Source organism: Charadrius vociferus, unplaced genomic scaffold, assembly GCF_000708025.1.
Source record: "Charadrius vociferus isolate BGI_N301 unplaced genomic scaffold, ASM70802v2 scaffold1073, whole genome shotgun sequence".
Lineage (NCBI taxonomy): Eukaryota > Metazoa > Chordata > Aves > Charadriiformes > Charadriidae > Charadrius > Charadrius vociferus.
This window is the reverse complement of record NW_009647448.1, coordinates 1,272-14,855: the sequence shown is the minus strand read 5'-3', so window position 1 is coordinate 14,855 and position 13,584 is coordinate 1,272. Positions and strand designations below refer to the sequence as shown.

At 36.0% G+C, this 13,584-nt stretch overlaps 1 protein-coding gene across 1 annotated transcript; it reads right to left on the bottom strand.

Moving 5' to 3' along the window:
• Positions 1-1,149: 1,149 nt before the first annotated feature.
• LOC104282594 (tubulin-specific chaperone A-like) lies at positions 1,150-12,616 on the bottom strand. Its single transcript, XM_009880697.1, has 3 exons — positions 12,515-12,616; positions 2,573-2,659; positions 1,150-1,230 (listed from the first exon to the last, which is right to left on the bottom strand). The coding sequence occupies exons 1-3, from the start codon at positions 12,599-12,601 to the stop codon at positions 1,150-1,152; spliced, it is 255 nt and encodes an 84-aa protein (XP_009878999.1). The 5' UTR covers positions 12,602-12,616.
• Positions 12,617-13,584: the final 968 nt, after the last annotated feature.

Below are 13,584 nucleotides of genomic sequence, written 5' to 3'. Positions count from 1 at the left end.
AAGTAGGTCATTCTGCAGTCAATCAGAATTCTTGCAGTGTTGATAATCTGTCAGGGCAGTGCTTAAGAGTGATGGAGAAGTAGACTTATTAAGCACATTGAGAGTAAGGTACACAAATAGAGGTACTGAAACTGCAGTTTACCCAAACCCAGGCAAATTAACAAAAAATTTTAGTAAGAGTATTCAATATAGCACCAAAAAGGTACACTGTGCTTTGTGTTGCCTTTAAGGAACATGCCAAAAAACTTTCAAACTAGAAAAACTAATGTAAAAAGCTTTCTTGTTCATCAGAGCTTACTCTTTGCTGTTTAGAGAAGCCATTCTGAAGGACCCACAGCTTTTGTACATGTTTGGTCTTCCAGGCAGATTAAGCGTTTTTCCCTTACCCATTAGTTCTCTTTCAGCTTCTGGGGTTTGAGCTTTGTTCAAAGAAACACACTTAAGTAAGACAAGGTGCTTTCAGGAAAAGCATTCAGTCCAGAACTCTTACCAGCATATCCAACTGACAACATATTAGTCAACTGCTAAATTCCGTTTCTTGAAAAAGTAACACAGAATTTAGATCAATAGTAATTGCGTGAATTGGGCTCTACAAATCGACCCCGGGCAAATTGAGAAAGATTTGGAATCAGCTCTTAATTCTGTCTTAGGCTCAAAGATAAACAAGGAGTAATACTTGATAAAATTACAAATAAATTGCATCACAGAAAAAAGATGGGTGATGTTGAAGGGTCATTTACTCCATCTTTTCTTTCAGTACAGATTGTTATGCTATAATGGCTTATTTCAAATATAAGGTGCCTCTAAAGTATTTATTGGTCCCTCGCATTCCTTACATAGCTAAACTTTCTTAGCCTGAATTGTTCAGATTAAGTTCTGTATATTAGCTATTACACTATTATGCTTACATTAAATGGGCTTTATTTTTTTCCTTTCTGTAACTGAGGTGAACTGGAAATGTTTCTATTTTGCCTAAATATGGAACACATGTTTCAGAACATCCTTTATTTGATGCATCTTGCAGTTAGAGAAAGGCCACTTTACATAAAGGGAACCTTAGCAAGCCAACAATAGTAATAGAGCCATAATCAAATGAAAGTGTGGAATGGACACAGTGCTAATGCATATAAAGAGAGTACTGAAAAACTTCTAGGCTTCCAGCTTTGCTGACTCTAGTATGGAACGTGCTTCTTTATACTCTTCAGCTTCTTCCAATTCTTTTTCATTTTCCTGGAAATAAAAATAAGACTTTTGAATACTTTGAAAATAATGGACATAGGATTAAATTTAAGAAGGAAACTATGAAACAAGGGATATATCATTATTGAAAACACTAGTTTTACATAATTCAAAGCACAGGTAATTCCTTTTGTCCTGCTTAAAGTCCAGGATAATGGCTGTCACATGGGAATAGATTTGACCTATGCATACCTTTATTTTGTTAAATAAATATTTAAAACCAAGGACAGCATAACTGGAACCAATAACAACAGAACTCAGTACAAGAGTACCATTAGGAAAAAGCTTAAGCAGAGATTGACAACTTAAAAAACCATACTACTACACAGTTGATTTTAACATTGAAGGTGAGCTAAGAACAGAAAGCAACCTTTAAAGACTTCCAAATTCTTAATAAGAATAGTAACTCCCCACATTCCTCATTTTAACTTTGTGCAGCACAGTGTATGGGTCAATACCATCACTTCTGCATGCTGCTGAAATCTAGACCATCTAACTGTCAAGTAACTAGTTGAATGACAAAAGGACCCTAAATCCTGACAGGTACTGAGCATTTATTTTTGGAAACCAGTAGAGGCATACCACCCGAGGACAGGACACCTTGAGTTTTCCTTTGAAAAGGGACTTGTATTTTAGCTATCAAATGTGTCTGAGGCTTAATTTATGGTAGCATTTACATGTGTAGCAGAGTTGTTGTTGAAAAATCAGCTTTTAAAATAAGTATGACTATCTCCAAACTTAGTACAGTTTCAGTGAATCTATTTGTACAAGATACTATTTATTCCATTTGTACAAGATACTATTTATTCCTGCAGGTATTCATATCTTAAAAATGTGGCACTAGTTCTCATCTTGCTAATAAATCATATAAGCAGTACACAGGACTCAGCTGTCTTGTTTCTTGTCCATAGCATAATAAAAGTATTTTGACTATTTCAGTTCACTATGAGCATATTATATACATCTACATGATCTAGAAAGACTACCCTAAAGCAAGTGAACTATTTTTTTCTGATCATGTAACTATCACAGGAATTCAGAGTCCAGTCTAACAGTTCAGTATTTAAGTGTATGTTGAGCATGTGCTCCCTTAAAGACAGCTTCTAATATTCTAACACACACACAGTTTTCATAGACTGAAGACCAAGCCTGCAGACAGTTATCCAAAATGAAATATTGGTATGTTATAGGATGCTAGTCTTGGGACCTATAAAAAGTAATTCTTCAATCCAATTCTAATATGCTGCAATTGCAGTAGAGACAAGCATGTTTATCCAAGTTCATCAAGGAACAACAGCATTTCTTGATCAGTGGATTTTGGTGCTATACTTACTAGTAGTTGAGTAAGATCTGCATGTGCAACTTCTAATCTGCGCTGGCAGTCTGGAATCATCATTCGTGACTCCTGTAAAATCTCAATCTGCGAAAATTAGATGCCAATGAAATGAGAATGTATTCCAGATAGGAATGTTATTTTTTAAGATAAGTCTTTATTCTGAAAATTCAGTAGTCCAATCATGATCTAGAAACTTAAGGACAGTGGTACCTATTTTCTGAATAGGCTATTTTATTAAAAGACACACTTAACATAATTACTTAAAACTCTATTAATTTACAGGACACTTCCATTTACTTTGTGCTTAATTAAATATAAAGTATTAAGTGCAAAAGAGTATTTAGAATATTTTTTTCCTCAGAAAAAGGTACTGCCTGGTAAGCTTTCCATATAGCATTTGTTAAAAAGGCTATTTAAAACAAACTTTCTCCTGCTGTCGTGAAGCAGCTTCATCCAAAATGGGATCAGCTGGTTATATAAATATCTCCTACATCTTTTGGGTAATAAAGAAAAACAGTGTTCAGATAATACCACATAGAGATAATTACTGCATGAAAAAAGTTATTGATCACGTTGTGTGCACACTGCAGGAAGTTCTGACTGAAAGAGAAAGGTAAAGAAAAATGAAAAGCAAAGACCAGCAGGCTCATATTTTTGATGCTTATCATGCATTAAAAGTTATTACTTGTGCTTCATTTTAGGAGAAAGATTATCCTCACCGTGCACTTGGAACAAAATTACTAAACTGGCACCCCACCGAATCTGAATATCCTGTTGCCTCCTACAGAAAAATTCATATTTATACAAGGGAACATTTATTTCATGGAACATTTCTGGATCTGAAATCCAACCACTGAGAAGAAAAGGTGCGCAGAGTTGTTCAATAATGTTAAATCTATTTACAAATGAAAATAGGTTAGGTATTTAAGTATGAATCCTCTTCTGCATTCAGGATTACCTGCAACAGAAGGCTTTCACTTTAAATGGCTTGCTTCATTCTGTCATTCCTATGTTGTATTCTTTCAGTATTAATGCTCCATGCTGAAGGGAACACTGTCATCACAAAAGGGAAGATAAGCTATGGCTAAGAATGTATTTATGCATACAGGAAGGCAGTACAACATTATCATCATTCTTAAGTGTCATATGCTTAAGTTCTTAGTTCAAGTCATTTTTGAGAGAAAGGGTTTAAAAACTTTTTCTAATTTATTTTCAGAGAATCTAGGGCAAAACCTGCCTACTTTGATGAAGCAAAGATGGTTGAGAAATGTTTAAAAAAAGTTAAGCACCCCCAAGTCCTAGTTCTCATCAGTATTATCACTTTCTTTTAAGCATTCAGCATTTGACTGTATTAAAAATAAGACTAGTCAGTCTGCATGTTACAGTTTCAGTAGTGAATGAATAAAGGTTTGTAACTTCTATAGAATGAGGTAAGCCATGAGATCATGCCTTCTGCTTTATGTACTACAACTTTCTTCTACAAAGAATACCTACAGGTGTGAGAATATCCAATAATGACTTCCTTGGGCTGGTGTTGCTAAATAGTTGTGTGTTGTAAAGCTGGTGGATGATATGGAAAGTAGTAACTTTTTTGATATATGCCACTCAATAAGCAATCTGGGAAGGCATATAAGCTGTAGTCCTGGCTGCTGTAAGAAAAGAACAAAGCTACCTTAACCACTCTGTTCAAAACAGAATTAGACTGAGATCCAAAGGGGTACCTGAGTTTTATTTACATTTGCCTGCAGTTATGCGATAATAAACAAAAGGAAGATAAATCCTGTAACTACATTCAGTAGGTACAAACAGTTGGAGATTGGAACAGGAATTTTGTGGAACCAAGATTATTAGTTGATTACTGAACTACCTATGCAAACTTTGATAACTTCTACATAAAACACTTTTTTTCCAAGATGGACCATTTACTGTTGCAAATGTATATAATAAAGCAAAGTCAAAAGCTCAAATAATTAGGTAAGCTTTAGGACTGGAATTTTTAAAAAGTGTCTGCTCTCCAAATTCTATCAGAATTTAAACAGCAGCGCTCTCCCCTCCCCCAACTCATTCTAGAAACTTTCTGACTAAATTCTAAGGAGTTTTAATTAAAAGCAGGTCACAGAGGAAGTTATTACATGAAACTGATCTAACTTTGCAAAGAACCATAAATATCTGCAAGGTTTCTGTGAATTACAATGCCAAATAGAAGTATTAAAAAACTGGAATACTTGAAGCACATCTAAATAAAGTGCTAAGACAAAAGTAATAAGGCACAACAGTATGTACAGAGAGAAGCAAACTGAATTTGTTGTCAGTAAGTGCACATAGGACCAGAAGAACTACTGTGACTAGTGAGGATGACATCCCTATTCCTTTTAGTGTACTGAAAAATCCAGTTAAACAAATCTCTTCAAAGAGCCACATTTCTGGTCAGTTGTCTTTCAGGATTGAAGGTATTTCTACGAAGGGAGCAGATGTCTGGCATCTTTCAAAAGAAAGCAGTCTGCTCAGATGTGATGGAGCTCTCTAACTGTTGGGGTATATATAGCCTATTTACTAAACATGATGAGGATTTTTTGTAAATTGGTTCAGATGTCAAAGAACTAGTGTGCGTAATGCACTATCAGTAGCCTTCAGTCTGTTTTCCATAAATTCCAGAGACAGATAAAGCAGAACTGGAAAGAGAAAAGCCAAATAGATGCAAACACACAGGTCCACATACCAATTGCTTAAGTGGAAGGGCACCATAACAAAACCCAGACAATTATTTTACACATTCAAAATAAGCACAAATGCCAAAAACAACTCTGAGAAACAGCTGAGGAGGTAATGCCTAAGGCTTTAAATATAAGCAACTATGATTTTAGCAGGTCCCACGATAAAAGTTCAAAGCCAGTTTTACAACTTATCTAGGCAGATCAGAGCTGCTCAGATGAGGCAGATTCTCTATTTTTTGGCTCACCCAAGCACTTGTACTAAAACAAATTTTTGATATTTTAAGAATACAAATAAATATTATTGCTTGAGTGTTGATACCAAGTATTCGGCAACAGGAAGCAATTTTGCTCAGCCTAAATGACATGTATTGTATAATGGGGACAACAGTTTTATCAGCTTCAAAAAGATGGAAGCAGAGTTTGATGGTGGGTGTTTTTTTTGGTTTTATTTTTGGTTTTTTTCAGCTGACCCACAACTTAACAAGAGATTTAGAGGTATGCAGACCCACAAATAATTTGAAAACAACAACAAGAAGAAAGTCTGCTCTGTCATTCCTCGATCCTAAGAAGGATATACTACTGGGTCACAGGGTATGGTGACAATATTGTTTTATATGATAGGACTGGTGTTCTAAACACAAAAGGTAGGCTAAGAAAAATTAGAAATGTGACTGTCCTGGTTTGAGGTAAAACAGGACCAATTTTGTTCAGTAACTTTGCTTCTTAGCTAGGCCTCTTCTAACTACTGAAATTAACAGCATATTGTGCAGTGTTCACTCTCTCAGAGTGATAAGACTTATGTTTATAGGTGATGCCCAGGCATGGTATGCAGAGAGGACCTTGCTTATACTTATTGCTATAACAACCAAGGACAGCTAACTTTGTTACTTGCCCCGTTGGAGGGTCGGAAGCGGAAAAGCATAGTGGGGTCCCGCCTGCAAGGAGGAGCGGTCAGGACAGGTGACCCAAAACTGACCAACGAGGGTATTCCATCCCATCTGCCTCATGCTCAGTATAAAAGCTGAGAGATCAGAGGGGTCAGCTTGCTCTCTCTTTCTTCAGTGGCCAACGTCTGAGGAGGACTCTGTCTGTTTGTCTGCCTGTGATCATTTTATTTTTATTTTATTATTAATATGTCATTAAAGTAGTTTAGTTTCTTCTAAACTCATAAGTCTTTCTTTCCCTCCTCTGCCTCTCTCTTTGAAGAGGGGTAGAGGGGAGCATCTGTCGGTCCCATCTGGGGTCCCTCATGTTCCCAGTAGCAGATTTGACCTAAACCACAACAGTGACTGAGTCATATATATATATGAATTATATACACACACATGAATATATATTCATGTTTTAAATACTGCCTCATAATCACTTGCCCTTTGTTGCACAACTGAAAACAGATAAGCACAACAGTATGGATCTACTCAAAGACAGTAGGGAAGAAAAGAAAAAGCATGCAAATAATTCATTTCGCTAAGAAAAGCGCTACTTGTTTGAACTACTTTTCATCAGAAAGTAAATAGTGATGCTAAGGCTACTGGTTGGCTAATCAACATATTTGTAACTTAAATCCACAGCATGGTATCACTTCCCACCTCACTGGAAATCAGGGAATATAAAGGCGCAAGGTGCTGGGCCAGTATGGTGGCAAGGGGGCACAGGCAGTAGGACAGCATAGGTGATGTAGAAGAAAACTGGGTATAGGGAAGGCAGGAGCTCACAGGTGATACAGCATTAAGGGGAATATAGAGGGGGGAAAAAAACCAAACACACACAAGAACTGTAGGAAACCAAGTTTTATTAGTTCTACTTCCTTTGAAGTAACTTGTTTTATTTTCACATCACAGGCCCAAAAGAAAGCTTGAGCTAGCCACAAATATAGGATACAACACACCGCAGGCTGTTGTGAGTTCTTTGCCAAATACATTTGATCAAAACGCTTCTGAAGGATCATGAATAAAAGCTTGCAGTAAAGAATTGGAGAACGTTGCTTTGTTTCTATAGTGCTTGAGTGTTTCAGGCACCGAAATGGTCATATATCAACCACAAACTGACTACCATTTGTAGCAAGAAAGCTGGAGAAGAAAACCCTCTAGATCTAAATGCCTCGGTATTTCAAACAAGCTTTCTCTGCAGCCCCTCTCAGGTGAGGGCCAATCCTGCTTCTTTTAAAGCAGATGACTTTAGGACATAAAATGCAGAAAGGCTCCTTTGGTCTTTTTGGAAAACATATTGTCACTGGCTGTTTCCCACTAGTGTACAACTGTAAGGTTTTCTTCATTGCCAGCAGTGGGGGATGGAGGGAGAACATCACATGAATTGAAGGTAAAAAATGGAGATACCGTTCAGAAGACAGAAGCAAAACTTGGTGTCCTCCACTGAAAAAGTTTTAATTAAATACTCTGTATCATAAAACACAGATACTGCTTCTTTAAAATTAACTTAAGAGGGTGACAATGGAATTATCCATTACAGAAAGTTGTCATTTAATCAGCAGACAGCACATTTCCTCCCAGCAACTCAAAATTCTACCGGAACAGATCCATATTGATGCAAATATAAAGCCTTGCCCTGTAAACAGGTGAGAGGTGGTAAACACCCGAATGAAGATTTTTCTTTGGGAGTAGCATGAAGAAAACATTGACTAAAGACAGACTTGCTTTCTCAACAAGAATGGCTCAACCTTGTTGGAACAAATAACCAAATTTTCTCTCTGATGAGGTTAAGCCTGGGGGGAGAAGTTTAGAGGGTTGGTTTTTGTTGTTGTTTTTTGTTTGCTTGTTAAGATAGCATACAGATTCTGAATGCATGCTTTGCTAAAAGGTAGCAGGCTGGTTAGGAGATGTTTTAGAATAAGTTTGAAGGTCTGGGAGGAATCCCCCATCTGTTGTGGAGGCAAAATACCTGAGGAAGTATTTGTGCTAAAATTGGAAGCAGAACAGACATGGGAAGTTTCCTAGATAAACAGAAGGCCGAAAAGTCAAGTCCAGATATTTCTCCTCCCTCTAGAGCAGAGAAAAAGTGAGCCCAACTACCAAAGAAATGAATTGTGTCCCATCTCAGTGGCAAGTCTTTTCTACCATAGGAATGTTGCCATACTAACTTATTCCAAATATTGCACAAATGCCTTTAATCTTCAGTATAAAATCTGGAATCCAAAAAGTATTTATACCTGCCTAGATAATAAAGAAAACAGCCTCTGGAAAACAGAAGGGGAAAAGGAAGATCACAGTAATGATTTTTCGTCATTTGGTCTCTTTCAGAAAGCATATTAGGCAATATAACTGAAGTTTGAAAGCATTTTTAATATCACCTGTATGTTATGAATATTATTCTGTATTTAGTACAGAGAATTACAAGTTGCTAGCTTTTAGGGAAACAAGTTGTGCTTGTTAAGGATACTGTCCAAATACATAAGGGGGGAGCATTAGACCCTTCATTAGCATTTCCACTGCCTCTTTACCTAAGCAGCTAGAGCTACAAAGTTCAGATTATTAAGCAAAGATCATATATTCTTAGGAAAAAAAAAACCAACCAACCTTATGAAAATAATCAGACTGCAGTGAAACTGTATGTTTCATCTAATCTTACTGTACTTGATCAGTGAGAAAATTGAAAATTTGTTTGAGCCAATAGGGTAAGGGGCGGAAAGAGTTAAAAAACCCAACTGAGCTGTGGTGGATTGACCTCGGCTGGATGCCAGGTGCCCACCAAGCTGCTCTAGTCATTCCCCCTCCTCAGCAAGGGGTGGGGCGAAAATAAAATGGAAAACACTCATGGGTCAAGATAAAGGCAGTTTAATAAAAGCAAAAACAAAGGCCACCCTCGGAAGCAAAGAAAAACACAAGATTTATTCTCTACTTCCCATCAGCAGGCGATGTCCAGCCACTTTCTGGGAAGCAGGGCTTCAGAACAGGTAGCAGTTGCTCCAGAAGACGAATGTGGTAATAACAATATTCACTAATATTTGGAGAAAAACTGCATATTAGCAAGACTGTATGTACTCTTTGGCATGCAGATATTAATTTTATGTTAAATCCATTGGATTTTTAATTCATCTGGAAATGACATTAAACGAGAAATAATTTGGAACTGTAGGATAACTATTTAAAAAAAAATTAAAAATATTATTTATCAGTAAAAATGCTGACAGTTAACAAAAACTCCAGAGAAGATCTACAATCCCACTGAGAGGAAATAAGTAGATACCTCAGGCTCTTCTCACACTCACAAGCCTCAAGATAAAAGCATGAGATGGGAAAGGATGTTATTTATGTATGGGACAAGTCAACAACCACAGAAATACAGAAAACTACTGGTTCCTACCATTAGTGTGCATTCATGAGCAACTACAGTGAAAAGTTTCTATTACAGATAAAGTATCATGAAGCCTTGTGTAAAGTCTTCATGTATCGAGAACCATTACAACTGTGTGAAAACTAAGGATTCATTACCAAAAAAAATCCACACGGAGGTACAACAGCATTATTTGCTGCTACCAGTCAGGTCTTCATGACCCTCTACAGAAACTATATGCAGAATTTACACTTGATAGAATACATTAAAAGTCTTTTAATACTTTTTTTCTAACTTGTAAAAACCTGTTTTTATTAAAATAGTTCAGTTTTTATTAAAATTGTTTTCAAATTAGTATTTTATTAAAATACTTAATAACCCTTTTTCCTAAAAGTCTTGTGGTTGAAGATAGTGTGATTTTGAGATATAAAATTTATGAAAATGTTTTCTTTCATAGTATTTTTTTCCCCCAAATACTGCTCTTCATTTATTATGTTTTTTTCTGCCAATAAGTTGTTATAAGCTTTCCCCTAAATTCTAAACTTCTCATCTGCCTTTTGTAGACAAAAAAAACAGATAGAGTGGGTTTTTTTGGTTAGGGGGGTTTTGGTGGGGTTGGGGGGGTTGTTTGTTGTTTTCATTTAGTTTTTTTTTGTTTGTTGGTGTGGAGGTTTCTCTTTTTTTTTTTTCTTCTCCCTTTTTTAAATAAGCTGTAAGTGATGGGAAAGGAAGGGCTTCCCTGCCCCATAATGCTAGCGATTCTTTCCCTGGGATATACTACCTACCAGAAATAGATCACACCCAGCTTGGATTCAGCTGAAGTACATGAGTTGAGACACAGCAAGTAATGCAAATACAATATGCACCCAGGACAATGGTAATATACAGGGTCTTCAAGTTATATTCTTGGTCAGAATATACCAGCACTGTGAGCAAACTGTCCTTTTTGTTTCTCAGCTACTGAATCTGCTCCTCATTAAATTAGTCTTTCTGGACAGTGCAGGTAAAGGCTAGTATCTAACAACTGCCAACTACCCTAGTTGGTCACTGCCTCAGCTAGAGATCACTTAAGTTCACAGGAACCACAAGGTGCCCAATTTTAGAAGGAGTTAGGAGAAAAATATTGAGTCAAACTATTGTTTGACCAGACATACCCTAAAGTCTACATATGCTTTAGGAATGGCATTATTAATTTTAAAGTAAATTTTTCCTTAGACACTTCTGTACTGTTAAACCATATGTTCTACTGGCAGAGCTATAACTAGAAAGCTAAATGAGAATAGTAGTACATTAAGATGTAAGCAATGCTTTTAAGCATCCCTCCCTCAACTCTGGATTGATTTGTATATACATATCTGATGCAGCTGATACCTCAGCTAAAATAAGTTAGATTTATTCTCCTAGTCTCAAATGACTGAATTCATTCCCATACCCCAAATGCTATTTTTAATTACTGAAATAAGGTCTATAACCATATTTTTTAAATAGCTCTTCAGATTAGGAATTATTAACTAAAAGCAATTTTTAAAAATGTGTAAGTACAGATATTTTTCCTGAAGAACTTCTCAAAGTATTAACTCTATCCAAAATGGTTTTTTTTGAGCAAGCTCTCCTGGTATTATATAATTTTCTTTAGCGTAAGAAATTTGATCCTATGAAAAGCATGCACATTCTTTTTGAGAATCCAAGTTCTTTATAACCTAAAATATTAATGACTTCCAGAATGCAGAGTGCTCTAAAACAACAATAAGTGAAGATGTCATTGGAGGAATTGATTGCTTTCAAAAGTGGATCAGGCAAAAGTGGATCAAGACTATTCTCTTTGAAGGCTTTTGTCACTGGTCTCTGAAAATACCTTCAAGTAGTGTGTAACATTTCATTTCACAGCAGAAGTTCACAGCCTCCGCTGTTTTTGACTTTGATGATATCTTGCAGGTCACTGCAGAAATACCACAGTGCAGTCAAATAATCTGATGAATGGGGGACACTAAAAACAGGAATTGCATTCATTAGCTCTTGTTAGCATCAGCAGATCTTCAGAAATACTATTTCTGTAGGATCCTGGAGTCTCAGTCTGTGGTGAGGCAGAAGACAGCTCAGCTCTATAAATACAACTCTTTATTTGCATACAAATTCTTTATTTGTATTTCTTTCTCATGGCATAATGAAAGCAAGGCAGGACGTGCACACATGAACTGAAATCTGAACTGATTTAAAAAGTTGTTTTAGTTTGTTCTAAAAGGGCTTTCTTCTAGCTTGTTTTCATTTATTTTTATATTAGGATTTGTTTAACCTATTCTTCCATTGTTTGACAATGAAGATGGGAGAACAGTAGGTTTTATAACACGAAGTCACCAGACTATTGAAACAAGTGGAAAATAATTTTAATTTACAGTTTCAGTTTCTGTGAAGATTTAAGAGAAAACATCTGGGAAATGCTTGGGAAAACATAGTTAAAAGATAACATATTTAGCAGAAAGAACATAAAGGCCACAGTTAAAGACAGACATGCCACACTTGGGTAAAGAATATAAACAAATCTCCCAAACCCAAGCCTTCTCTCAGTGACAAGGAAACTTGACACTCCTCCTTCCAAAAGGGCACATACCAACTGTCTTTTATGGGGAACCTTCCAAGAAAAATTTAATCATATTGTAATAGTGACTCTAAACCATACCCATTGTTAGTGAGTGATAGCCATCCTGACACCAAATGCTAAACAATCCATACCCAGTCTCCTTATAATTTAACAGTTGTGGAACAAAGGAAGTTTCTACAAATGCATATTATGACTTTTATAATTGACAGGATTTTAGTCCAGTACTTACATAACAGGAGTCTGGAAAAAAGTACAGGAGATTCTTTTATTTAAGAATGACTATGATTAAATTAGAGCAAAGAAGGATTTTATAGAATGAGTTTTAGGATAGTTTACCTGCTTCTTAATTCCATAATCATCACATGCTTCAGCTTTCATTTTTTCAATCTTTTCTTCCTGCTGTTTTGCTTCTTTTTCATACATAACTTTTTCTTTTGCCAATCTGCAATTAAACCAAGTGACTGTGTTAATCTGGTTCTATTATGGTAAAAAGTTATGCCATTGAAAACAAAAATACCCCTGAAAGCTGCAGCCCTATAAGATAATACACAGTTTTATTTAAAAAAAAAAAAAAAAAAAAAAAAAAAAACCAAACACTCTTAACCACTGCAAAAAAAATGCATCTAGGAAATACTGAGTTTAGCTATAATGTATAATAATTCTTATAAGAATTTAAATTAAAAATATTTTTTAAAGATTCTGTGTGGGCTTATCCATATAGAATATCCTAAAAAAAGCTATATACTGGTACTTCATTTCAAATACATAATAGAAACAGATAAGAAGCTGCCTTGTAGATCTGGATGACTGCTAATAAAGACAGTAGCACAGAGGAGAAAGCTATCTCTATCTCAAAAAAAAGCTCTCACATCATAGGTAGCCAAAACAAAGCTTCACTTTATATACCTACTATTCATCAGTTCCTAAATGGGCCAAGAAGAGTCTTCCTCTAAATTACATTTGCAAACCACTGCCTATAATTTTATAACATAAAAAGCGTCTGTAAGGATGAACTGTTCTGAAAGCAATCAGTACTTCCTTAAACCACCTACAAATGCTGAAAAGTCTTGAACCTTTTCAGTCCAGTTTTGCTCAAGAAGTCTACAAAAGATCCAGCATTCAAGGTGCAGCACGGATCTGTTATTTTTATTCTCTACATGCACTCAATATGCATAAAGAGAACAAGTCAAACATTCCTATTAAAGTAATTTCTTTGGGGAATCTGCAGCGAGACAACCCCAACCAGCTAGAAGGTACAGGACCATTCCCGCACAAGCTGTTTCATTTCTTTCTTCCCCAGAGCTCCACCTATAAAAAAGCTTTCTACTTAAGTCACGCTTTAGGGCAGTGGGGAATGAAAACAACTATATTTTTAACTTTAAGTCTTTAGGTATTTACCTTTCTTT

Bases quoted from the DNA above. Each gene is read 5' to 3' on its own strand.
- LOC104282594 (XM_009880697.1), bottom strand. From the start codon at position 12,601: ATGTATGAAAAAGAAGCAAAACAGCAGGAAGAAAAGATTGAAAAAATG. The intron at 2,660-12,514 runs GTAAACTATCCT...TAATTTTCGCAG, and splicing joins ATTATGGAATTAAGAAGCAG to ATTGAGATTTTACAGGAGTC. The intron at 1,231-2,572 runs GTAAGTATAGCA...TTTTATTTCCAG, and splicing joins CAGATCTTACTCAACTACTA to GAAAATGAAAAAGAATTGGA.